The 27,337-nt window shown below is 39.1% G+C and overlaps 1 protein-coding gene across 4 annotated transcripts in view; it reads left to right on the top strand.

Moving 5' to 3' along the window:
* Window positions 1-13,396, top strand: part of LMO3 (LIM domain only 3) — a 58,932-nt gene extending 45,536 nt beyond the window's left edge. For all 4 annotated transcript variants that reach the window (XM_002196608.6, XM_030263561.4, XM_004174282.6 and 1 more), the window contains 2 exons: window positions 428-553; window positions 9,005-13,396. In XM_002196608.6, the coding sequence (XP_002196644.1) occupies window positions 428-553; window positions 9,005-9,110 (232 nt within the window). In that variant the 3' untranslated portion in view covers window positions 9,111-13,396. The remainder of the gene's footprint in view (window positions 1-427; window positions 554-9,004) is intronic.
* Window positions 13,397-27,337: the final 13,941 nt, after the last annotated feature.

The following is a 27,337-nucleotide window of genomic DNA, read 5'->3' on the forward strand; positions in this document are numbered from 1 at the left end:
CCAAAAGCCAAGGTTATGTGGCTCTCTCCTGCACGGCAGGATCTAAGAAGAAGACTCTTCCCACTTAATGCAAACAGTTTGACCTCTGCCTGCACAGTTATGTAACGTCCCTAATGTGTTTACTGTTTCTTTGTTTAGTTTAACGAGATGTTTCTTTTATCAAGAAAGGTCAGTATAACCTGCAGGAAAAAAAAATATAACATCACAATAGGTGCAATATTAGTCTGTCATAAAGCTCTCTTCAGCAAGGCTATGTCTTTGTGCTGCAAGTTGGGCAGAGTTGAAGCACCAAAGGCCAGCCTTTCCAAAAGGAGGTGTGCTGGGAAGTCAGACAAAGACCAGACTGTGGGGGGAAAAAAAATAATAAATTTTTAAAAAAATGTAAAAAGAAAGTGAATCAGGAATCTATTTCTTTCTGCATCTCCAGGTTATTTGGCGTTACAGGAAACTGTGCTGCCTGCAGTAAGCTCATACCTGCTTTTGAGATGGTGATGAGAGCGAAGGACAATGTTTATCACCTGGACTGTTTTGCATGTCAGCTTTGTAATCAGAGGTAAGAGAATTTCTTGGGTCTGCTCCATAAGCTAACTGCTAGCTCGGCACTGGTGTGGGCACACATTCCAAAGAGGAAACACCTGGCAAGACCTGGATGCTATTCCTGGGACTCATATAGAACATCTTTCATGACCTTGGCCAGAAAACTTTTTGTGTCTCTAATCCCACATCAATAAAAAAGAATAATGTTACTTCCTCTCCTTCAAAGGGCTGTCTGTCAGGTTTAATTAATTAATATTTATAAAGTTCTTTGAGATCCTTTTCTGCAGAAGAGCATAACAGTACCATTTGTCATTATTGCATTAATTTCACTTTAATTCTTCATTTTTATCTCATGTATTTCTTTTAAAGTACACATTGTTTCTTCCTGTTGCCAGAACTGTAATCATTTAAATTTAAAAGGTGTTGTTCCCACCATTTCCTCTGTAGCAGCATTGGACCTCTTACAGTCCTATTTTTATTTCCATATCCAAACCGTAGATTATAAAAATCCCAAGGATCCAAACCTGACACCCTGTTCTGAAGCATCACCCATATGGCACAGTTGGAGAGCGAATGTCAAAAATGGTAAAATTGTAACATCTGATTTCCTCAGAGGTGAATAGAGCCAAGTTTATACCAGCTACAGTCCGAGTGAAGCTGGAGATTTCACCGGGAGCTCCATTTCTGACTCCACCAGGGCTGATAGCAGCTTTGCCAGAGACCTCTAGAGGTCTAGGAAGTGAGAGAGCCAATTATGTCCACTCCTTAATGTCTCTATTTTAGTTTTCAGTTATTACATCGTCCTATTTAGCGTTTTATAGCATTCATATTATCTTTCATTTCTTCCTTTGGGAAGAAACTCAAGATATACATTTTTAGGGAAGCAATGAAAAATTAGGAAGATTATAGTCTAACATGACAAAGCTAGACACAGCTCTAAATAAGCTCCCCTAACTCACTTTGTCCTACAGTGTATTATTTTTTAACATTGTAGTCATTTAAAAATCAAACATCCCTAAAGAACCATAAAATGTACAGCTGCTAATAAGTGTAGCACACTACAATTACGCTCTTTAAAAAAAGCCAAATTGACCTTTTTCATCATGTTGCATGGGAAATTAAAATACCAGGCAAGTAATAACCACTGCTTAAACTATATAATAATGCAAAGTAATTATAGGTTCTAATGCTATTTAAAGTCCTATATCAATTTTGTCTTGCCACAGAACTGAGAAGCCGAGCAAGGCAGGGAGAGACTCCCACAGTATCCATTTAAGAGGCACACACAGAGTGTCCTGGATTTGGTTTCCTAAACCCTTCACATCCTGTTTTTTTCCAAACCACAGTTCTTGTATCATTATTAAAGCCCCTAATATATTTCTGTTGTTCGCTTCATTTATTACATGCCATAATGGGGCTGCATATCTTTAGTGTTGGTTATGCACAATTAGCACTTAGTTATTGTCTTGTCACTTCAGCCCATACAAGACAAACTTCTTTAATGTAAGAAGTCAGCTAATCTTCATCAGTCAAGCAAAGCAGACAATGTTTGTTAGCCGGAGTGCAAAAGATTTTCATCATAGTTAACACTCTTGGATCTGAGGAAGTGAACTTTCTTTTTATTCTCTCCCCCAACCCCCAGCAGAAAAAAAAAAAAAAAGAAAAAAAAAGAAAAGAAAACACAGCTCTTATGAATATTTTTTATATTCCTCTTTTACCATTACAACTGCAAACTAATGTGCAATTTCACTTTGCAGCTAACACACATCGTGGTGTTCCCTGGGGCCGCTGATCCCCCTGGAAAAGTGCTGTTAGATGCTTCTGAAATGGAGCTTAACTGGGTTATTTAATAATTCTCAGCCTTTTTATTCCTCAGACTTCAATCTAATCTTTTATTTGATTTTTACTTTGCATGTATTTTGGGCAAAGGGTTGCTGAAATAGTCTTACAGGTGTCTTAAGCTGAGAACAAAAGAATGAATTTTCCTGAAATACAGTCTAGTTCATCTAGTGAAAACAGGGAGCGGTTCCAGGAGTTTCAAAGAATTTCAGAAATTCTCAAAAAGTGACCCTAATTCTGATTATATTGCAATAGCTCTCATGGAGCCTAATAAAGCAGACTGCTTGTAGGGTTCATTTTTTCCTCACAATTTGGGACTAGTGGCCCTCTGAAGAATAAATTTTGTTGTTTTTCACAAAAAATCCTATTTCATGGGTGATCCAACATAGTTCTGTGGTTCCTATGGCAAAGCATCCTATTGACTACATTCTCTAAATAATAGCTTCAAATCTTCTGGTTTTTGTTACTTGAATAACAATAAACCTCCACATTGTTAGCCACCTGGCCCATCAGCAGCTTGGGCGTTTTTCAGATCTACTATGAAACCTTTTTTTTGTTCTCTTTTTGTGACAGAAAAATCTTGTCACTACCATTTCATTAATAATTTCTGTTGTCCTTTAAGATCATTTTTTCTTCCTCTGCTCAAGCTAATCAAAACCACACAGCAGATTCTGAATGAGGATGTGTTTATAAGATTGCAGTTTAACTGTTTTAAGTTGCTGTTGTTCCTTTGTATACAAAATAATGTTATTGAGGGGCTTTAGGTTTGCTTTTGCCTTTCACCTCAGCCTCTAATTCCACCAATATGTAATTTATTTATTGAAGAGAACATTTTTTTCACAAACAGATCAAATATATCCAAAAATCACCAATGAGTGTGTCAAGGCCCACCAGCTATTGCAGGACTTGTTTAGCCTTATTCCCCAGTTTCACATTTTCTTCCCCCATTAAATTTTAAAACCTTTGGGTCCTTCTCTACAGTAGTTTTGCAGAGTATGTAGTGCTCTCTGTTTGATTCCGTGTTTCACTTTCAGTTACCATCGACCATTCAGGTTTTTTCCCTAACAGAATGCGTGCAATGTTCATGAGAACACAGAATTGTTTCTTCAGCTTGCACTACTTTGTCTTTGCCAACACTGAATTTTTTTCTGATGTTCTGGGCCCTTGATCCTTCCATCTCCTTCTGCTTTTCAAGCTAGGTAATGTATTAGCACACATCTCACTGCTCCTTGGGGCAGCCCATCCTTTGGTCTTGCTATTGCACGACTCTCACATTCCTACCCTTTAAACAGCTGATCCCGGCCCAGAGAGATGCCTGCTCTTCTTTGCCTAATGCTCTTTGTTACAATTCAGTGATTTTTCTGCTTTTATGGACAACTTCACTGCTTGTTTTATTATTTTTGAGTACCTACAACTCACCATCCAGTGCAAACCACGGTGTGGGTGGTAATTAGGCTCCCTTCACTTAAGGGGACTTTTGTTCAAGCCATGAACTCCACTAACACAACATGCCAGTGCCTTTATTGGCCTCCTGAATGTGACTTTTTCAGAGTGAGGAGAAAAAGGCATTGTCTCACACACTGTACTCCAGGAAGACAGACTGTGGACACAGGCCTGAAAGGGAGCTCCTGAGCCACTAAGCCTGGTCCCCTGGTGCCAAATAGGCACTATCTCCTATTTTCCCTTTCATAAAGCTATTCAGCTCCAGGATCTAATTGCTCCAGCCAGACAGTTTGTGAGATATTTCCCCCACATTTTTCTTGATACTGGTGCTTAAAGCTGTAGCAATTTTTGTGAATATTAAGCTCTGCTCCTAGCCTAAAGGTTTTAGCGTCCTCTTATCTCTCATGTCTCTGTCCAGCTTACTCCTAATTTGAAGTTTTTCCATCGCCTAAGTACCTGCAGAGCTTAGTGACAGTCAGTTTAATGGTGTGAGAGTGTGCCCCTTTCTTCTCTGTAAACACATTTAACTTCTCCTCAGAAGCCCTTCACCCCATGTTAACAATAACCTCAATATACCTAATTTCTGCAGAAAATTTAAAGGTGGGGGTGGTGGGGAAGGAAACCACTGGAAAAATAAACTTGTAAACAGACACTGCCTTTCACACTTTGTCAGGCTGCATGTGTGTGACTAACAAAATGGAGTGGAAAATCTTGCAAGTGGGCTCAGCTGTGTCTTTGGCACTTTTGACACTTTTGACTACAGCGATGATGTCAACCTGCCTTCGGCTTTCCCACTTCCCCGAGTCTGTGTGTCCTTCCTCTCACTCTGCCGGCATCTTTAGCGCCTTGTTCCCAGCTCCTGTGATATTTTCTCCCTGCCGTTTGAAGTCAGCTCAGAGTATGGCTTAAAACCCCCATCTGCTATCGCTGAGAGGTGTTTAAATAGCCCGCTCTATCCTTCTATCTGAAATTGTCTTTATTTTAATAGAAACTGGACTAAAAATGGTTACATACTCATTGAAATTGATGTCCTGATGTAGCTGTAAACACTTACCTCCAGTATAAACTGTAAAATGCCCTCACAATGCTGCCTTTGTTCCCTGTCAAGCAGGGGAGAGGGAATACAATGCCAGGGACATCCTTATTTCAAACACCAATATTAGATTTTTGCATGAGTGGTCATTTTATAAATTCTGCAGGCCTGAGTACTGCTTATCTTTATTGTATGTCTCAAAATTTAGAATACAAATTAACATATTGTCCATACCTGCTTTTTATAAAACACGACATAAAAAGCACACCGAGGTGAGGTTTGCCATTTGAAGCTGAACTGGGATTCTGTGTCTGTGTATTCTGGAGAAAATGTACAAACTCGGGCACAGATCCCACTTTCCAGCCTTTGAAATGGACATTTTGACAGAACCCCAGACTTAATAAAGCACATGTGAGGACTGATGAACTGTGGTGCAAAAGAGTGGCTTTGTTCTCTTAGTGATGCACGTAGATGAACGTTGATGTGACTTGCAGTAGAAGCTCAACATTTAAAAAGAGAGGAAAGGGGATAAGCAGAGCCCAAGTCATTGATTGCAATAAGCAGAGGGGAAGGGTGTGGGTGTGGTAAGCCTGAACTGTCTCAATCCTCAGGAAATCAAATAAATGTTTCCAGATTTTGTTTCTTTCTAGAGCCACAAAGATCTGGCATTACCAGAGGAGGCACACATGAAGCCATCTTCCTCCACAGCAATATTTCTCTTGCTTTCTTAAGTAGTCTTCAGTACCTTGACACATGTCCTGTGATTCAGAAAAGATGACAGACAGCAGTGAGATCTCCTTAAATATCTGTTCTGAACAACAAAAGAGCTACTTCTCAAAATAGAAGTTTTATTCTTCTTGTGATTAGTCTAGGCACACCTTCCCTTCCAAACAAGGTGATAACAGAGGTCATTTTGAAATATAAATGGCCTTCTTTTTGCCAGTGTAAAATATGACAAGGGTTCTAGAATGTAGGTTAATTATAATGGTCATTCTACTAATGTCACAGTCGTGTCAAAAGTACTTTTATCAATTTATGGTGCTCAGTCCAATCTGGCATGTTAATGCAGACTATTGTATATTCTTTCCTGTTCATCTTGCATGCCTATTAAAAAAATTGGGTGAGGGTTTTAGGGAAGGCTGAAGACTACCATCTGCCTGCTAGAAGAGTAATAATCTTGCCTAATTATACACTCCTAACACAGTGGCATCTTAATATGCTCCTTGACTCTGTTTAATATGTGTGCCCAAATTGTCCCTTGATTTACATCCTATGCCAATTCCATAAAAAAAGTGGGAGGCTAGGCTTTAATTTACCCTCCCATTTTAAAGCTGAGCCAGGTTTAAATTTTGCCATTTGCAAACCCAATCTGTAATGGTTACAGATCTTTCACTTCAGGAGAGGCTAAATCTGGTTTTGAGAGTCGAATAAGGTTGAAAGTGTGAATGGCCAAAATTCCTCATACTTCATCTGTCCCATTGTACCTGGGAGCCAGCACGCCAGGATTATAGGTTTTTCACCTGGTGCTTACCTCTTTGACACTTAATGAGCGCACAATTCACACATTTAACACCCAGGGGCCCACACAAGCCAAATATGCTTGTCACCGAGCTTGCGTGATATGAAAACAGATGCAGAATTTTAACCCTAAGCATCAGGAGCACCAGGTTTCCCCCAAGGCACAGGGGACCATCCAGAAGATGCCTTCCCATGCAGGCAAAGCCCAACCCCAACAGGTTATCAAATGGCAAAGGCTTCCTGACACTCCCGTGTAGCCCGTGCAGTTTAATTCAAACTGCTTCGCTTCTCTGAGGGCTGAGAAACAAAATCCTCCAGGCAGGACTTTGCTGCAAACGATGTTGCATGGAGCCACACGTGTTAAGTATTGCCATGCAAGTGAATTGCTCTTCAGCAGTGTGTTTTTTCATCTACTAAATGCTTTAAAAAATTTAGTTTGCTAAGCTCTGTCTTATCCTGGAAAAAATGTAATATACACAGCTGAGCAATGTTCTCGGTTCAGACTTTGTGTTTTCTGCTGGGTGCAGAGGTGGTTTCATCTCCCACTGATGCACTGGCGGATTTTCTTTGTTTTTTGTTGATTTTAAATGTGACTTCTTTGGGAAAAACAAGCGTTACATGCTGGCACTAGTTACAACTCTTTCACCTAATCTTGTAAGGTGCACAGAAGAATTTTTCTCAGCATTGCTGTCAATGGACAAAAATACAAAAGATGGAAACTAGAAAAAAACACCAAAGAACAACTTTTATGTATGAATTCTGCATTTCAACATAGCTACTCAAAATCATTTTGTCCTGTTAATAGCCTAGTACACTAGGATTGGGGTGGGAAGAATTATAGGAACCTTTACAAAAGAGTGTTGACCATAAATAAAGATTTTGGGATCCTCCCATAATCTCTATTTTCAATCATCAGCAGCAGCAGGCAGTAATCCCGCAGAAAAAAAAAAAAAGTCCACAAATAAACAAACCAATTTTCCTTTAAGAGCAAAGCTAATTCTTTTCAATCCACTTTTTTATTACACTATTTTCCCTCTATCTATTTAGCTAGCATAAGGATAAATTTCCAAAGCTACCCAGTTGGAAAATAAATGGGTTCACTGTTTGTCTAGCATTCCAATCTTCACAAATGTAAATCAGTCCAACTGCTACTCATTTAAACCTCCAACTTCACAAAACATTAAAGGACTGCTTTCCATACACAATTTAATCTGTAACAATTCACCAAGATTTCTGCTTGAACATCATTAGAAATTGACTATCTGATAAAGACAGACCACTATCAGGGTCACGTGGGTCAACCTGTGTCATTTATGAAGTTTTACTGGGTCAACTCCAGCAGGCACCACTATTTGAAGGTTAAATTGTTACAATTAAATACATATCCAGCTATTCCCATAGCTACTCTGCTGTTAAATCTACCGTAAACAACACAAGCATTTATATCTGACCCTAATTTTAAAAAAAAGGACATTATAATCCGTTACACATTAAACAATACTTCATGTACTGAGATCCATAATTAGCTGGTAGAAGCTGGTATCATTTATTCACATCAGTGTTAGGGGGTTCATTTAGGTTACTTTCTTTCATTTTAATTGCAATAAGGCAAGCAGTGCCTCCCAATATATTTCATAGCTGGAGAGTTCACTACAAACAAAGCCATGTAACCCTGCCAAGGCAGTCACTAGGGAAACTTTTTTCTGCATTGTCCCCATTCACTTCTTCCCAAGCATCTTCCAGAAGAATGGCTTTGTCAAGGGGAAGAAGGACTTCAGTGCGTGTCAGGGAAGAGCCCTCTTAAATTCAAGCATATATTTTTAGCTGGGAAATCCTGCTTTACTGGAAGTTTGAAGTCAGCCAGCCAGGAGCATCAACATTTCGTGATTGTCCTGCTCATCAGAGGAAAGCAAAGGAAATCTCTCAGTGGTGTTTTGCAGCAATCAGATCGTTCTGATGCACGTAATACTGTAACAAGGTTGGTGCACTGATACCCCAAGAGAGAGAGTAGTTAGCTGAGTAACTAAATTTGTAATCAACTCCTATAGGAAAAAAAGGGAAAAGGTTTTTGTTTTTTTTCTGCATGCCTGCATGTCTCTGGTTTACATATGCTTTACAGTGAGTGTAAAGTCATGTGTGTGCTAGAAGCAGTTCTCAGAATCACTATCTTAAATCAAATCTAGTGAAATATCCAACTGGAACATAACAAGAAATTCTTACTAGGACACGAGGCAAATGCAAGATATCTCAGACAAGCTTTCCTCTGGGAGCTTTGCTATACTTTGTCTTCCTTCTGGTTTGCAGGACATTTACTTTTCACTCAGCTCAGCAGCCTGGGATATTTATTGTGTTTTTAGCTGTGTGCCAGTGACCTGATCCAGGACTCCCATAGCCCACGGTGGGCTTTGAATGAGGTCTTTGGCTGGGGAAGCAAAAGTGCCTGAATGCACTTGATTTTATTGAAAACACAGGATTAATTGTGGCAGCAGGGCAATTCCTCTGCTGGGCTTTCCCACACGCACATGTGGGTGCTGTCCAGCCAACACTTACTCTACAACCCTCACCTGTAAGCCTATATCCCATCATTTACCCTCAAACTCTCTTTTTCTTTTCTCTTTATTATTTTAATTTCAGATTTTGTGTTGGAGACAAATTTTTCCTGAAGAACAACATGATTCTGTGCCAGACAGACTATGAGGAGGGTTTAATGAAAGAAGGTTATGCACCCCAGGTTCGCTGATCGGATGCCACATCATTAAGAATAAAAAGCACTATGTTCTTTTATCTTTTTTGCTCAACATGTATATAAGAAATGACACAGGAACCTACTGAATAGCATAGATATAGGGAGACAGAATGGTTGCGTGAAATAAAAGGCGGACTGCATCTGTATGTAGTGAAAATTGATCCAGTTCAGAGTTGAATGTTAATTAAAAAAGTACTGTATATACAGCTGGATTCTTTTTGCTTGCTCTTGGGATTTTCAGTTTGTTTGGGGTTTTTTTTTTTTTGTTTGTTTCTTTTTGTGTCATTTGGCATGAGATGTTTATTTTGGACTATTGTACATAATGTATTGTAATATTTGAAGCACAAATGTAATACAGTTTTATTGTGTTACCATTTGTGTTCCTGTTTGCTTCTTTGTATTGTTGCATTTAGTACAATCAGTGTCTAAACTTACTGTATATTTATGCTTTCTGTATCTACCAGCTATTTTAAATGAGCTGTATCTTTCTAGTAAAAAGCATTAAAGAGCAAATCCCAACCATTATGCTACACTTAGAGCTTAAGAATACTGTTTACATTAAAACTATTTAGAAAACTAATAACTAGCAGCACCTGCTGCTAATGATGCTATGGTTAAGGGTCTATCAGCACTTCTCTTATAAGCCTCTATTTTTCAGGGGTTAAGCATCTGCTGTTTAATTGCATGGATTTTCCTCAAAGAGCACTTTTATTTTACTACAAAATTTTGAAAAGCAAATCTGACTGGTTTGAGCTATATTATAAAAGGTGCAAAAGTTAATGATTTTGGGTGCTGCTTTTGTGCCCCTTAGGCATTCCAAATGCCTGGATTTGATTTTTAATTTAGCTGGAAAAATTAAGCCCTAATGCAAACCAGTGCCTCTGGGTATCTTATTTTATATATATATATATATACACATATATATATAAAAATATATATGTTATTTTTCTCAAATCATTAATTTGAGGGAGGGGAGGCAAGGGAGAAGATTTTTCTTTATATGCATTTTAAAGAAATCTTAAAATTTGAGGGGTCTCTCTCCCTCATCTCTCTCTCTCTCTTTCCCTTTTCTTTTATTTTTTTTTTAATTTTTTTTTTTTTTTAATCAGGGCTTAACCCTAATATGTTTTCTGGGGCTGTGTCCTCAACAAACCCTGGAAAAAATAAAAAAAAGTGAAAGTAGAAGGCACTGCAAACAGCCCCCTCTGAGGGTCTATTTACACTAAGGAAACGACCCTGAGCTGACACTGGGAGAGTGACTGGTTGCTAATTACCCACCTCAGCGAATGCTGAAGGTAATTTAAATGCTGATGTGGATGGGACAAAACTTAGCAATAGCAAGCGAGAGCTAACCACACTCGACTGCACAGGTACCTTGCTGTCCATGCCAACATCCTACGGGTTTGTCCCATCAATACTGGCAATTAAAATCCTTTTGACAGAGGTGGAATTGCTGCTGACAGCTCCTGTTGGCAATCAGTCCGTTTTCTAGGAGAGGTGGACTTCTTTTAAAGCCATGAAGCTATTGCATCAGCAGGACGTCCCTAAGTGCTCACACCCCTGACAGAGCTTACAGGTGTTTGGCAAAGGAAAGCAGGATGGATGTTTAAAAAGTTGTTCAATGCATATTTATGTCTTGTCTGTTTGCCACTGTAATCTAGCTCACCAGGAAAACAACCTGCGTTAAAAACACACAAACAGCAGAACAGTATTAAGAAGAAGAAGAAGAAGAAGAAGAAAAGCCAACAAGAAACCCACTATACCCTATGTTGTTATGAAGCTAAGCTCTTGTTTTTGAGTATGAACCCATGACTCTGCTCAAGTTGACTGCTGTCCTTCCCTGCTCTTCCTGTCCTGTTGCAGTTTCAGCATGTTTTTGCTGGGGATGGTCAAAGAAGCTTTGTAATGCAGTGGGGAAATTCCTTAAGTGTATGGTAAGAGCACACTGCACAGTGGCTTGACTTAGAAATAGATATTTAGTTTTAATGACTGTTGTTACAGTGTGGTTTGTTTTTTTTTTTTCCTGGCTGTGAACCCTTTTGAAAATAAGCATGGCTCACAAAACTTGACTGACTCATACAGGACCAGAAAGAAATGCAACAACTCCTCAGGCTGGTCTTGTTAATTAGAAGAAATAGCTCCACATAGTTTTTCAAATTAAATTTAGCCCTCTTTTGTGGACTATCTTCCTTCCTAACCTTGAGCACAAGTGTCTCTTGCACTCCCTTCCCCAGTCCCTTAATGTCTTTGGGATAACGAAGCAGTTGGTGTCAGAGGTACTATTAGGCTCTTACAGACCTACTGCAGTGCAATAAACAAGCTGTCCTTTCTGTGAAGGTCGGGATGGACAGAAAGGGAAGAATCATATTATCTTGTTTTGAGCCCAATTTCAATTTTCTCCTCCAGCCCCTCTTGGGTCTTTCCATTAGAAATCAGAAATATCTCTCTTCTGCTTTCCAGTAGTAGGCTGCAGAAGGAATAGAAATCCCTGCTTCAGAGATAAGAAAGCTCCTTGGCTCTGTCTTTGACTCCCTGTAAGCTTGGGCAAGTCCCTCAGCTTCTCTGTGCCTCAGTTGTCCCCATCTGTCCAATGGGGCTAATGGATCCAGTGCTTTTGTAAAGCATTTTTGGCTCTTCAGAAAACCAACAGCCTTGTGGATGTTACGAGCAGCAACAACCTGGGAGGAGCAGAGCATTCCCAGGAGGTAACCACAGGTCTGAGGCAGGAAAGCACCAAAACCAGATCAACCTGAGGAAGGCCTGGCTGGGGATGATGGCAACTGAACACTAACAATGCTGTAAATGCTCAAGAATTCTCTCATTCCCACAAAGTGCCACTGCTCAGCTCTTTATGGAGCAAATGAAGAGAGGGAAATGGGAAAAGAGTGCCTCGTTACTACATGCTACATTGCTCATATGTGCATTTTGTGACCTAGGCTCAAAGTGTGGAAGAGGAAGGTGGTCCTGCTAGGGAGACAAAAAAAAATTGTCTCACCATTCTATCAATCTTAATTGATGCAAGGAAGAAGAAATATGGATATGTTTGCAGTGCACAATGTTATGGCATTGCTTTGAGCACTTTATGCTCATCTATCTTATTCACATACATATCTAAAATTTGTAAGTAGAGGATACAGAATACATTTAGGTTTGTTATAGGTCAAAGATCAATTACACATTTTCCTATATTTCAAACTTCCTTCTTGCCTGGCTGTTAAAATAATGGCTGAGAGTTGAAATATTTAATGGAAACATTTACAACTCCAATAAAGTATATGAACATAAGTCAATATTGGAGAGAGATAATCTGCCAGGCCACTTTAGTGATCATTTTGACAGAGGTCTAGACCATTCCTTTGGGTTGCTTTTTTGTTATCGGCCCTGGTTCTCCTTCTCCATCACTGTGTGTGTCAACATGCTGTCTGCATCCAGCAAACCACTCTGATAGTGACCCTTATTCAGTGTATTTGCCAGGCAGGAATGCTTCCACTTGTGCCTCCCATCTTTATCTGTAGATATTGTGAAGTTTAGCCAGACAAAAACAATAATATCAATTTTTTTTTTTTAATCTTCTACAATCTACTTGGATGGCTGGTTTTGAGCCATGTGGAAAACTAAAAATTATCAAACCTTGATTTTTCAACTGTAAAAAGCTCCTCTGACAACTGTATCCTGCTGTGTCTGTTATCTGCCATGACTGGTGATGGGTCAAGACAGCCTGGATTTGGCAGAAACAGTGACCAGGACTAAAAGTTGATCTATTTCATAATTGTGTTTTTATATCTTCTGGGTTCTTTGGTGGTTTTTTTTAAAGCACACTTTCATGTTTTTCCTATCCTCCCAAAATGTTCAAATTTTTGCTCACATAATGTAAATAGATGAAAATCATCCAGCAATCCCTCAAATGTTCCTAATTGCCTACACATAAAATGATTTGGGGAAGATAAATTGAAAAGTGGTCAGTGAGAAGGGAAACTGAGAAAAAGAAACAAACAGGGACTGTGGCAAGGTTTTGACTGTATAGATTTTAAAGTACTCTAAAGGCTTTTTTCAACGTAATATGCAGCAGCTTCTTATAATTTTCTCAGCAGTAGGTAGTTTACAGTCATCTGTACCTAGAACAAATCTTGTCAAAAATGAAGGTCTGTAGTGATTGCTGGGTATAATTTTATATATTTAGCTGATTTTTCTGAAAGCTTCCACTGTGCTGCTGTTGTCAGACTAAATTATCAATTTAGCCATTTGTTGTTCAATGAATAAAAAACTCCTATGGCATTGGAGATGTTGTGGTTTCAATAAAGCAAAAGCTTTAACAAGTCAAACTATACAAAGCAAAGTGTGTACTGTATATAAGAGCAGTGTTTTTATTCCTTTAAATACCATTTTAGATTAAAAAAAAAGCCAATTACATATTCACTTAACACATTCCTCCTACTTCAGGCCAATGATGCAGTCCAAACCTGTTTACTGCTCAGTACCTTGGAAAAGGAAACCAAATTACAATATGTGCAAGGTAATAGGCCATTAGCACAAACATGCTCCCAGTAAAAATCCTTTGTGTAGGCACCTTTCTAAAAGCTGCCAATTGTGGCTGATAGAAGTATTATAAAGGAAGTGATTTTAATACTATTTAAGGCATTAAAAGCTGAAGAGTATCTGTTTAAAGCATTAAAGTAAGAGCTGCATGTATCTAATACCTTTTAAAATGCCCTTCTGCTGATTTATATTCATCCTGAACCTGTTAATAATGAGTATACATAAGCAAATACCATCTTCCACCTATTCAGCATGTCATTGATATGAAAGCCCCAGAAAATATCTCACGTAATCAGTGTGTTCAGAGAGTTATCTAGCACAAATTACTCATTAACTCAATAGCACATAATAAAAAAGAACATCAATTAATTAATGAGTCACCCTCAGATCACTTTGATTACAACACAGCTCTGTTGAAACAGCGGTTATAAATGGAGCTGCCTCTCTTTATTCATTGTTTGCAATTGGCCCATTATTTTGCAGAGACCAGTGTCATATTTAACACATGCCTGCAGGTAATTGTGTGATTAGTTTCATAAATGAAGATGCAGAGGGAGAACACGGAGTCCCTTGCTCGGCACCCGAGTTGGAAGCGAATGCGGAGCACTGTGGCAGCCACGGGGGCAGCCTTCCTCTCCCTTCCCCTCAAAGGCTTCACTGCATGGCCCTGGTGACAGGACAACACCCAGAGCTAGTCCTGCTGACCTCTAATCCAACCCAAAAATCTCAAAGCCCTGGGAAAACATTCATGATTTGAGCCTCCCTCCTCCGTGGATGTCGGTCTCTTCTCCCAAGTGACAAGCAACGGGACAAGAGGAAATGGCCTCAAGTTGGGCCAAGGGGAGGTTTGGATTGGAAGCATTCTTCCACCAAAAAATGGGTTGTCAAGCACTGGAAGAAGCTGTCCACCATCCCTGGAGGTATTTGTGGATGTGGTGTTTAGGACGTGGCTCAGTGGTGGGCTGGGCAGTGCTGAGTTAATGGTTTGACTCAAGGACCTTAGAGGTCTTTTCCAACCTTAAAGATTATCCAGAGGAGGCCACACCACCAGCATTTCACAGTAAAGAGCACAGAAACAGAGAAATTAGGTGGGCTGCTCAGGTCAGTCAGTAAGTCTGCCTTCCTCAAACCCCACTGTTGGCATGGCTTGTAACCATCCCACCCCACGCACTGCAAGGACAAGCCCCAGGGCAAAGCTCAGAGCAACAAATCCAAACTCCTCTTTGATGCTCAGGGTTACCAGGGAGAGGCTGAACATCCGGAGTTCCATTGTGCTGAACTGTGTTTGGTGAATGTGAGCTGAGGAGGTGAGCGGGGAGGCCTGATTGTTCAGCTATTTTTTACATTTTTTAAAGGAAAGATGAATGAAAGAACACAAAGTCACCACCTAAAGTTCCTAAACTATGTTGGTTAAATGCCATTCCAATAAGCGTATAGTGTAATTATAACAGTTCCCTTAGGTAAGTAAGAAACATCTGTTAGTAACACATAGCAGGTGTTAGCAATTACACATACTGATTTTTTTAAAGTGTTTTTAATTAAAAAGAATTCTGTTTTCTGAAAAGGAAAGCATGGTAACTCCAAACAAGCTTTTGTTTGTGTGGCTCTAGATCATGTAATATGCAAAATGATAAAGGTAAAATCAACTTAAATTAGCAAAGGTTTATACGTTTGCTTTCAGTTTATTGCAATCAAAACCAAATCGGGACTCACTGCATTATTGTAAAGCACATGACATTAGCATTCTAAGCAAGATCTCATCTAATGCATGAAATCCATACAATTCATGTAAACCCTAAACACAACTAAATAGAGCATTTGAACCTGGGAAGATTGCTATAGTTAAGCAAAATATGATAGGTATTGTAAGAGAGGGGAAAATTGCTAGGAAATTCGGTATAATAGTTTCTTCACAATCCCTTTGTCCCACTACAGGGAAGCAATGTCTAGATTATGTTAAAGCACAATCAAGCTACATTGTCAAATTACTTTGAAAAACTAGCCAAGAACAATCTACATTTAGCAAAGATAGGCTGTGCCACTGAGAAATAATAAGCAAGAGCCACACTGGAAGTCCAAGCAGTTAGAGGTGGTTTTAATCCAAAGTAGAAGATAACAACATGACAAATTTGTTTCCCTGTCCCAACATTCTCTTTCCATAGATGCCAAGATGAGGATATCAGGATGTAAATCTTGCCATAAACTTACACTTCCATTTCATATGAACTAGGCAGGCAAATTAGTTGGCAGGGAAAAGAGAAAGAAGCAGCACTTTAGTACAACCTATGGATTTGTCTTTGTATCCAGCTGGGATCCAGGTTGAGCCTGTTTGTCACACAAAAAACTTGGTTCCTTTCACAAAAATTTCTAGACTTCAATGTGAAAAGGTAGTCTTTTTGCATACAGTCTACAGCAATATAAAATTAGATTATTTTTCTTTATGTTCTTCCCAAGAATTGAGGGCTCATGAGGAATATGAATATGAAATAATGGGCATAAAAAGCCCTATCAATAAACTGTTAGGTCAAAGACAAAAGTAGTTCATATGTACTTTTTTCATCTGAATACACAGATAGGGAAATGAAGGCCAGATTTTTAACATTTTTCTGCTTCCAGGAAACTTATGTTTTTTCCAGTGTTATCTGTAAGTATTTTTTATTCCTTATTCAAAATATATAACTTTTGCTTATGCCTTTTTTTAACATCAAGAACATAAAACTACTGTCAGTGGCATCCAATCAATATCCTGCCAGTACTGGAACAAGCTTTCTGCATGAACAGAGTAAGGAAAAACCAACATAGACCTCCTAACTCTTGGAGTTATAAGAACTTTTAGGTACATAATACACAGCTTTGTTGGCTATTCAAAACTGCAGTATAAAATCCAGGTGTCCAGATCAGAAGTCCCACTGCTAACCAAACACATGATCTGTGAACAATAATAATGTACCAATAGCTAGAAAGGGATTTTGATTGCTTTTTTGTTCAAGTTGAAGCAGAGCATTTCAGTACTCCTTGTACACAATGCCTTTCTGGAGTGCAGTAGCCTTGTGACAATGAGTACATATTAATTAAAAATAAGGAAAAAGCTGATAAATGCCTAAAAAAATGCCTTCAGTTTAGAATGACAGACTCACATCTGTTCCTACATCTCTCAATCACCACATAAGAGATAAAAATATCACCACTAAGACTGCAGCAGAAAGGAACATTTCTGCTTTGGCCTCCCATCCCGGTTTATTTTAGTGACATTGCAACAGGCTTTATCTCTCCTTTCCTCTCAAAGTCCTCTTAAAACATGGGAATCACTTTTGTCATGTCTTGTATGGCCAGCTGAAAAATCTGAAAGATCCTGATCTTGGAGCCTTGAAAGTCATCTGGAAGCAGCTCTGTGTAACTGAAGCCATAATGCACAGGATCATCATCTTGCTGGAATTTACTGAGAAAGTGAAGCAACACAGAAGTGCCATAAAATTTCAGGGTTGCAATCACCCTTGCCTTATTGTGGAGTATTGTAATAGGGAGTTTATAGAGAGGTTGGATTTTTAAGGGCAGGCTGGGTATCAATTTGGTCCAAAGTTTTTATTGTGCTAATGATATGTAACAGCTCTAATCTATTTTTAGATGGTGGCATTTCAAGTCTTTCAGCTCCTCAGCTCAAGATCCATAATGTGGAGATAATACACCACTTTTCTACCTCGCAGGATATGTGAGGGTAGTAATTGTGGGATTTTTCAATAGCACCAGCTGAGCATATGAAACATCAAAGCAAGAGAACAGCAAAATATACAAATTGTAGCTTAGGAATTGTCTAAAATCTCTAATTGATGGGAAAGTGCTGGGAAGAAGATTGCTCTGCCTTTACTTTTTTTTATCACAGTTCCAAACTACCCCTTAATAGCCCCTGACAGAGACAGCCACTTGGCTAGACAAGAACTTTGGTCTGATCCAGAATATTCTTCTCTGAGTTTCTACAAGGACTAATACAGTGAGAAAGAATGAGGTGAGGAAAACAATTACAATCTCTACCATTTATTTTCACATTCATGACTATTCTTCAGCAAAGCATATGCCAATTATGCCTGCCTACTTCTCAAGCCATTATTAATTGGTTGATTACACAAAACAGAGGTGCATGAGATGTGATCTGAAAGACCTGAAAAAGAGCAAATATTTCAGGCTAAATTCACAAGGAAGAAAATGTTGCAGCTGTAATTTAAAAAGATGATAACTTTAGCCCTGCTATGGCTGTGGTTCCTTATAGTCCCTAGCAAGAAGAAAACCAAACCAAACCACATCTTTAGTGTGTTTTTTTTTTGTGTCCAACCTACTACGGCCAAAGATCACTGGGAATAAACACGTTTTGGTTCTGTTGGAGAACAGGAGTAACCAGTGTAGCAAATCTTTTTCCTGTACTCTTTCACCTGGCTCTACCTTGGCCAGAGAGATTATTTAGTTCTGGTAGAAAACTATTATCCATAGCATCACCTAGAAAAGCAACTTCTTCTGTCTCCCTGAAAAAAAAATGAAGCCTGTTTACATTCAATTTCTTTCCTACTGTATCCACACCTCATTCTCACCCAAGCCCCAGCCTGGCAAATCAGGACTCTGACATTTGCTCTCTCTTTGTTATTGTTCACAATTAATTAGCTAACTCAGACAAACCAAAAATCTTTCCATTACAGAGACTTGATTTGGATACATCTCTCATGAAACATAAGACCTATAAAAGGATTCTCACTAAAATCAGATTAATTCTCACTAAAATCAAAAGAGGTGCTGCTTGTGGCAGCAGCAGAAAGAAGATTTTACCTCTGGGAAGAACAGTGGGTAGCAGGAGGCAGCCCTCTGCCATTTTATATGAATGTTTGCCACAGCCCTGGCAAATTTTTTCAGCTAGTCGAAGCATTCAGAGTGTCACAGAAGGTCTCTGAATAGCCTGGAAGCCATGGCATACTGACTTTCCCTCAACACCTCAGACAAAATTTGAATGCAGAATTTGAGAGCTGAAAACGTACTCTGATAAGCTATCATGCCCCCTGATCTCACTTAAAGACACTGAAAAATGGTCTTTCTGGAGGCTTCTCTCCTGCATTCACATATCTTGCTCTCCAAAAAGACTTCAGCCCATTAGGTATCACTAATCCCCACACACCTGTGAATAGCAAAATAATCTATTTCTACAAGCAGCAAAGGAACACAGCAAGAACTCCCATTCAAAAATGAAGCACAATCAACACAAAAATGACAAATTTTACTTTTACTAGTCTTAGAGCATCTTGCCCTTTGAACAAGAAAGTCAGTTAAAATAAGGACTTCAAAAACCAAACTGTGGCAGATTTTGCTGTAGCAGATTTTTTCTGTCTGTAGGAAATTCCTCTGCCTTTGTCCATCAGTTCTCTACCACCAGAAGACCACGGACAGACTTTAGGCATCAGTGGAGGTGATGAAGAAAGCACTGAAGAAGGGATGGGACTCCCAGGTGCAGGCACATACCTTGCCACTGTTGTGATTTTTGGCCTCTGTGGCCACATGAGACAGAAATGAGGGGCAGGCTGCTGGGGAGAAGGGAAAAATCCAGTGCTGCAGCCAACCTTGCTCCTCTCCCAGAGCCCACTAAGATACTCCATGACTTCTTAGATGTGTTTTTGAGCCTTTCAGCCCAGGTAGGCACAGCAGCCTCTCAAAATTTCATTCACAAGAATTGAAAGTGCTGGGAGACAGATAATTGTTACTGGTGCAAACTCAGAGGCTTGTAATTGTTCTGGTTTTGACCTCTGGGTATTCATTTGGACCCTTTCTCTTGGAAATACAGGTTTGCCCCTCTGCTTTTTTCCTACCTTTGACCACCCTTCCCTTTGTCTTCTCCCAGCCAGCCCACAGCTCTGCCAGCACACAGTTAAAACGCTGAGGCAATGCCAGCGGCTGTTTAAAATGCAAAGGGACAGAAATTATTAGTGCTATCAAACTTTTTATTCTAATGGTAGTTAGACAAGCCCCAGGCATATTTGCACCTACAATTGCTTGCTCCTTGCACCGCTGTGCCCCATAGATCTGCTTGTTTCAATTGACCCTAAGGCAGTAACCTGCAGAATGTATCCACATCGTTTCCTGCTTTCTGCTGACACATTTTCAAATCACAGATGTAATGGTCATAATTTTCACGTTTAAAATCTCAAACTGTGCAGTCCGGTGCTATATTTATTTCCAGGTGGAAAAACAAAGTCTTGTATTGTCCAAATCATCTAAGCTGCAGAAAAATAAAGAGGTGTCTAGAGTTGCTTGGGTTTTTTCCCCCATATTTTAATATTTCTACTGTTCACTAGTAGCAATGGATTTACATGTGCAATCACATTATCCAATCACTATTAAAAACTTTTCAGGCAAAAAGAATTAACAGAAGACAGATCAGGGAGGAAAGGTGAGAGAGAAATCGTCATCAAGGAGGTAAAATGGATTTCCCCAAATCACGGAGTCAATACCCATGAAAACCTAACTCATGGAAAACCCTTATCACACACCATGGAAAAGGTCCTGCTTCTCCCAGGGTCAGGTTGTATGAATTTGTCCTCAAATATACTGGATTATGCCACAATTTATCATTAAAGAAATAAATTCCCGATCAGTGGTGTTCTATAAAATAATTATTTGCAGAGCAAATCTGTGCTCCAGTATTGAAATCAGTTTTACTCTGTCAAAAATACAAGCCATGCAAAAGTTTCTGACTGATTGCCTTTTGCCTGTCTCAAAGGAGTCTGCTGTACAGACGTTGCAACCTTGAAATCCCCTTTCCACTCCTTTTTTCCCAGCTACCATGGATGAAACCTCACCTCTTGGTCAGAGTTGCTCCAGCTGAAAAGGACGAGGGATGATTCTGCCCCTCTGGAGCCAGTTAAGAAATGTTTTGACTGGAGCATCTTGTAGTGCTTCTTTTTTTTTTTTTTTTTTTTTTTTTAACAGTGCCTCTGCATTATTGATTTTGGGGGTTATGTGTTACAATATTGAAGGGAAGAAAAGATTTTTTTTTTTTTTAAATGCCAAAGAGATTATCATGTTTTTTAGTTTGTTTTTCCTTGGCCAGAGGGACTAAGTGCATGTTTACTTCTTCAGTTCCTCATGCTGCAAGCTCAGAAGAAGCTCCTGTTTGCATTTCCTTAATTAGCCTTTAACTTTTTGGGGAGGCAGAGAGGAAAGATTTCGATGAGTTTTAAAGACTGCCATTTCTGTGGCAAGAGCCATAAACGAGGATTATGTAGGTGCCAGAAGACCTTCAGAACAGATGTGTCCTCTGGAAAAATAAGTGATGTTTATAGTGCCAGAAATCATTTGCTGCAGATTTGGGGAAGAGTGTCTTTCTACTGCCCTTTATCCCTATCTTCAAAGGGGATTGTGTGTGAATACAATTGATTAATAGATAGGCGTTTGATGGAACTAGCTCATCTTTCTTTTTCAGAGAAGGCAGTCTCAGAGCCTAAGGACAGGAACATCCTAATTTGCTGTACAATCAAATAACCTGGCTCTTATTGTGGATTTCATGAATATGTTCATTTAGGCCATTGAGCTCATAATCGACTTTAACATGTGAAAAGTAACATTTGCAAGAATTTCACAGGTTTGATAACATCAAAGTGATGGAGAATTGATCTAATTGGCAAAGATTGGATTAAAGAAAATCACCATACTGGATCAGATTTCCTCTGTACCCAGCATCCTCCTTTTCCAGCTGCTCTCGGATCCTTTTTTAATTTTCAGGGATTTTTAGAAGGTGAGGCTTGTTTCACCTCGTGTATGTGTGTGCATCTGTCCCCTTTTTGCTGCATACTGGGTGTTGTGCAGAGCATCCCATCCTCGGGGCCTTTAATCCCGACTGGAAAGTACCAAATATAAAAGAAACAATTTCTCCTTCAAAGTCCTCCAGGAGGTTCCCTCTAGAAACTGTAAATATCTGACTGCAGCCAAATTCTGAAAGAGCTTTTCCTACTTTCCTAAGGAAACAGGGATTAAATAAAAATATCCATTTTGATATACCCATTTGAATATCCGTTTTGAAACAGGGATTAATCAACATATCAATATATGTCTGAAAAGACATCAGGATATAGTCAAATTATACCTACATAACTTTGTGATACTGGCATCCTATACAGAAGTGAATCCAAACATTCAATTTCATACAAAGGTGTTACCTATCTGCAAGCAGTGTTTGTCACAGGGTCATCACAAATCCAAAGAAGGTCAAGAAGCATTAAGGGGGAAAAAATTAAATAATAATTTAAAAAATTAAATAACAATAAACCTTTATTCCGAAAAGCAAAGGCTAAAAAAAACCTCAAGAAAGTTTATTACTGGCAGCAGGTCAGTCTTCCCGCGTGGCGGAATGAAAAGTAGTTGCAATTATCAACTCTGCATGTTTGCAGTCATTAGGGATCTCTAACTACCTTTAATCATGGCTATGGTTCAGCTCCCCCAGGGCAAGGGGAGCGAGCATCTACACCTGCAGCCGGTAATTACAGCCTCTGCTGCTGCTGCTGCTGCTGCCACCAAGCAGATGCCAAAGGTGGCCTTGGAGGAGATGCTCCTCACACAAAGGTAACACCTTTGTACAAAATTGCAGGTTCAGATTCACCGCCGTGCAACGTCACGATCATAAAGTTGTTCTAGGTATAATTCGTTCTTGGTATGATTTGGTAGGATATCTTGTCTTTTCTCGTTCCAGGGTTATTTTGGTTTAATCCCTGTGTCTTGGTTTGAAAAGACAGGAGTCTGTGAAGGAAGGCAAAAGCCTCCTGTGAAATGGAAAAGGTAAACCCCCTCCCTCCGAATTACCACAATTTCAAAATTAAATGGCTCTCAGACAAAGATATGGGAATGGGAATAAAAGTTCTTTACTAGGAAAAAACTAAATAAATTTTTTTAAAAAATGTAATTTGTACAAACAAAACTAGTGACAGAGTCAGAAACCTGACACCCTGAGGAGTCAAGGTGTAGGTAATAGTCCAGTTAAATGGTGGCTGCTCCTCCTGGAGTGGCAGATGAAATGCTGCTGAAGGGTGTAGTTTTCTCTGAAGGTCTGGTGATGGAGTAGATAGGCCTGGTCTTCCTCTGGGAATCCAGCAGAGAAGAAGCTGCTCCTCTGGGAATCCAGAAAAGGGCTGCCCTGGTGTCCCAAAAATGCTGATTTTATGCAGGTAGGGATGCTTGGCTCCTCCCTCTGGGTGGAGCATCTCACAATGGGATGATGTAACTTTACCAGTCATGCAGTGAGTTGTTCAATGGCCCATTAACAGAAGATATCTCCCCGAGGGAGACATTGTTCTTGGAAGAGATAAGAAAACTGCCCAACCTCCAACAGATGGCAAATAGAACACACGCTTATCTTACAAGCCAGGACACCTTGTTTCCTTAAGGAAAGTAGGAAATTCTCTTGGGTCAGAATTTGGCTGGAGTCAGGTATTTCCAGTTTCTAGAGGGAATCTGCTCGAGGATTTTTAAGGAGAAATAGTTTCTTTTATATTTGGTACTTTCCAGTTGGGATTAAAGGCCCCAAGAGACAGGATGCTCTGTACAATGCCTGAGATGCGGCAAAAAACCTTGAGAGATGCATGCACGTGGGGTGAAACAAGCCTCAACTTTTTAAAACACCTGAAAATTAAAAACTAGCTAAAACTATGCATGCTGGATTGTATTAAACTGTGAGAGACTAATTTCCAAGCACAACATTCTTAAAAAAAAAAAAAAGTTTAATTTCTGTTTAGCATTAAAACATTCTGTTAATATTTAACATTTTTAACATGAAAGTGTTAATTTTCTCAAAAAAACCAAAAAAAACCACAAACCCACAAATAAACAAAGCTCAAGATCAACAGTAAAAAATTCCCACCAAAAAAAATTTTAAACAAAATTCTGAACAAATTACCCTAACAAAATTCTCTCCTAGCCAGATTGTCATCCCCTACATGATGTTTGATTGCAGTGTACAAAATCCCCTTTTTAAGAGATAAAAATTGTTAATATATTCATATTAAAAGATCCTGTGAAAAGTGTAATATTCTATTTTTCACCATAAATATAACCTTTAGAGGAAATTTAATGTTCTATTTATTTAATTTTTTGATTTAAGTTTATATCAATTGAATTTGTGGGGTTTGTTTTAATCAAAATTTATTTTTATTATTATTATTATTATTAGTAGTAGTAGTAGTAGTAGTAGTAGTAGTAGTATTAGGAAATCAAGTCAAGATTTTGTCTTAAAGTGCCTTGAAGCAAGGAAATGTCAGTTTAATTGCAAAAAATGAAAGCATATTTAAAACTTGTCTCACATAAATTGGCCAAAAATGTTTCTAACAAAACTCCAAAGAGTGTGAGTTGAGATTTTTGCCTTCCAAAGGTGAAACGGGTAATTTTCTATCCAAAAGATGAACATTTTTGGACGTGATATGAGATGTCCACAGAGGACCACTGAATTCCAACACCCCCAGGAGAAAGACTCCTCATGTACTAAACACGACCTAACCCTTCCTGGCCTTGAGTCAAAGAGAAAGGCAATATAAAATGAAAATATTTCTGATTATTACCAATCTGAAGCCAGTGTGATAGATAATAATTTAGCAACTTTCCATGACAAGTAACTTATTGCTTCTACCTACCTTTTACTGGTCACCACAACGTACAAATTTTAGTGATTCCATGCATATATGTTGAGTCAGTAAAAATTAATAATTGCAAGATTATTCCGTAGATTGCTCAGAGCCAGGCCAAGGTTAGAGGATTCCCTTTGAAATGTGAGGCAATAAGGTATAACCCTTTAGCAAAGGTTAAGTAAAGTCAATTTTCATTTGAGTGAAAGCCTTTTATTTAGTATTAGCAATATATTTGGCACAATGCTCATTTTGGTACTAAAACAAAATCAAAGGGATAAAAAATCCACCAGCCTCCTCAAGAAAAGAGCTTCCCAGACAATTCCAGAGTGCTGCTATTATAAGCTGCTCCAAAAGCTAAACACATAGATCACAACTTATTGGGGAAAGGAACAAAAAAAATGAACCAGCCTGAGCAATGAAGGGGTTAATTAGAAGACCTGAGTTAAAGGTGTCCTCACAAGTAGGCACTTCATCAAGCAATGGAGTCAGGAAACAAGGGAGAATAGATGAAGGTGCTAGGGATAATAATGATGGCAAGTAATGATTTCCCTAGAGATGATCTGATCTATGGCCATGAGCAAAGAAAAAAGGCTAGAAAGTACTATAACATTACCTTGGAGTACTTAACAGACTCGAAAGCAGTAACCTGGTGTCAAAAAAGGCCCATCACCCTGCTCATTTTAGGTAAAAGAGTTATGCCAAAGTACAAGAGGGGAATGCAAAATTCACATCTGAAATTAAACAGCTGAAAGGTATGATTTAACAATGCTCAAAACTCAATAAGCCAAAGATAAACAGCAAATTAGATGACTCAATGTCAGGAGGAAAAAACATCTTCCATCGATCCCATCGTCAAAAATTAATCTGCCTGAGAATGCCCTCTGCTCCAATCCCAGAACTGATGAAGAGTGGAGGAATAGAGTAAAACCTATGTACTAGTGCTTCACCTTCAGGCTAGACCCTGATTACAATCTCCTGTGAGACATTTCAGCATGAAGCGCCTCTCATGTTGGGACTGCAAAATTAAATTGCGATCAATACTTTACAAAAATAATTGGGGAAAAATGTTCAGAAGTCGGAGCTGTGCTGTGTGGCCAACAAACATATGAAAGTTGTTGCTTTTTTTTTTTTTTTGCCTTCCCTTCCTCCTCACCTTATCTTTCTGGGGGTTATTCTTCAGGATAGATCAGTTCAAAGGTGTCTCTTGATAATAGTGTTCTTAGAATAGTTTCACTCACCTTGTTAGGGAATTTCAGAAGCAGCAAAGCACTTACAGTGTACCAAGTGCATTATACTACACTGTATTTTTAATCTCTCCCTCGCCCTCTATTTTTTCATTGTTGTTTCAATCTAAATTTGTATGCTTTTAATTACTTTTTAAACAGTTGACTATTTTTTTTTTCTGGCAAAACATGCCTTATTTTTATCTTACCATTAAAAAGAGTTAAATTCACACAGAAATAGGAATGCCTAAGAAAACACTGAATATGCCTTGTGTTTCAGTAAAATCTTTCTGGAGATGTTAACACTTTCGTCAACCTAAATGTCAAGATACGGAGTTAAATTTAGAGTAAAATATGTGTAAATAAAGCCATCCAAGTCTTCAGCAGTTCCTGCTGCAAATTCCACTGCTTTTCCAAGTGTCCTATCTTTGGCTATAGAGAGTGCTAAAATCCAAACAAACTGGAAGCAAGCAGTCATTTTTAATTTCAGGCTCTCACAATTAATAGAAACTGAGAGAAAGTGTGAGCAGAATACGACGCCGCTCAAATTACTGCGGGATTTGGGGTGTGTGCACAGTTGGCAACAGATATTCTAGAGCTTACTGGCAGGTTTAGAAGTGTATTTAGGATAAGCCAAGCAATTTAATTGTTAAGATGTGGTACAGGATGCATCAAAAAAGGAAGTGCTCAAAATATGTTTCTGGGATGTTACTGCCCAGCAAAACACATCAAAGTGGGAAGGCAAGGCAAGGCAAGAGCACACCTCGAATATTCATGTTGGTGCAGGGAAATATTTTACAGGAAGTCATCAGAAAATATTTTACAGTAGTCATCAGGTACTTGGTTTTTTTTCCTGGCAGAGAGAACACCTTGAAAAATGAAAGTAAAACATTTTTGGTTTCTTTTAAATTCACGATGAAATGAAACAAAACATCTCGACATAAATAATATCTGTACATTGCAGCCACAAAAACTGCACTTTTTTTCAAGTCATAAAATGCAGAGGAAGGAAGGAAGGAAGGAAGGAAGGAAGGAAGGAAGGAAGGAAGGAAGGAAGGAAGGAAGGAAGGAAGGAAGGAAGGAAGGAAGGAAGGAAGGAAGGAAGGAAGGAAGGAAGGAAGGAAGGAAGGAAGGAAGGAAGGAAGGAAGGAAGGAAGGAAGGAAGGAAGGAAGGAAGGAAGGAAGGAAGGAAGGAAGGAAGGAAGGAAGGAAGGAAGGAAGGAAGGAAGGAAGGAAGGAAGGAAGGAAGGAAGGAAGGAAGGAAGGAAGGAAGGAAGGAAGGAAGGAAGGAAGGAAGGAAGGAAGGAAGGAAGGAAGGAAGGAAGGAAGGAAGGAAGGAAGGAAGGAAGGAAGGAAGGAAGGAAGGAAGGAAGGAAGGAAGGAAGGAAGGAAGGAAGGAAGGAAGGAAGGAAGGAAGGAAGGAAGGAAGGAAGGAAGGAAGGAAGGAAGGAAGGAAGGAAGGAAGGAAGGAAGGAAGGAAGGAAGGAAGGAAGGAAGGAAGGAAGGAAGGAAGGAAGGAAGGGGCAGATTTGAATGCTGAGTATCTCCTTCACCCCAGTTTTTGTTGTCCCCACATAATACTTCCTCTTTTTTTTTTTTTTTGTTTTGTTTTTTAACATTGTTTACAAGAGACAAAATTTTCCAAAAATCTAGATGGGTTTATTTGTCTCTAAGGAAAAAAAAGGAAGCAAGGAAGTGTCACAATTACCCTGAGCCTGCTTCTCAGCCATTTCTTGTGTCAGAATAACTGGAACTCACACCTGTATCTCCTCTTGTTTCACTTAGCAGAGATCACCACTGTAATAAATTTGGCAGCTTTAGA

Source organism: Taeniopygia guttata, chromosome 1A (assembly GCF_048771995.1).
Source record: "Taeniopygia guttata chromosome 1A, bTaeGut7.mat, whole genome shotgun sequence".
Lineage (NCBI taxonomy): Eukaryota > Metazoa > Chordata > Aves > Passeriformes > Estrildidae > Taeniopygia > Taeniopygia guttata.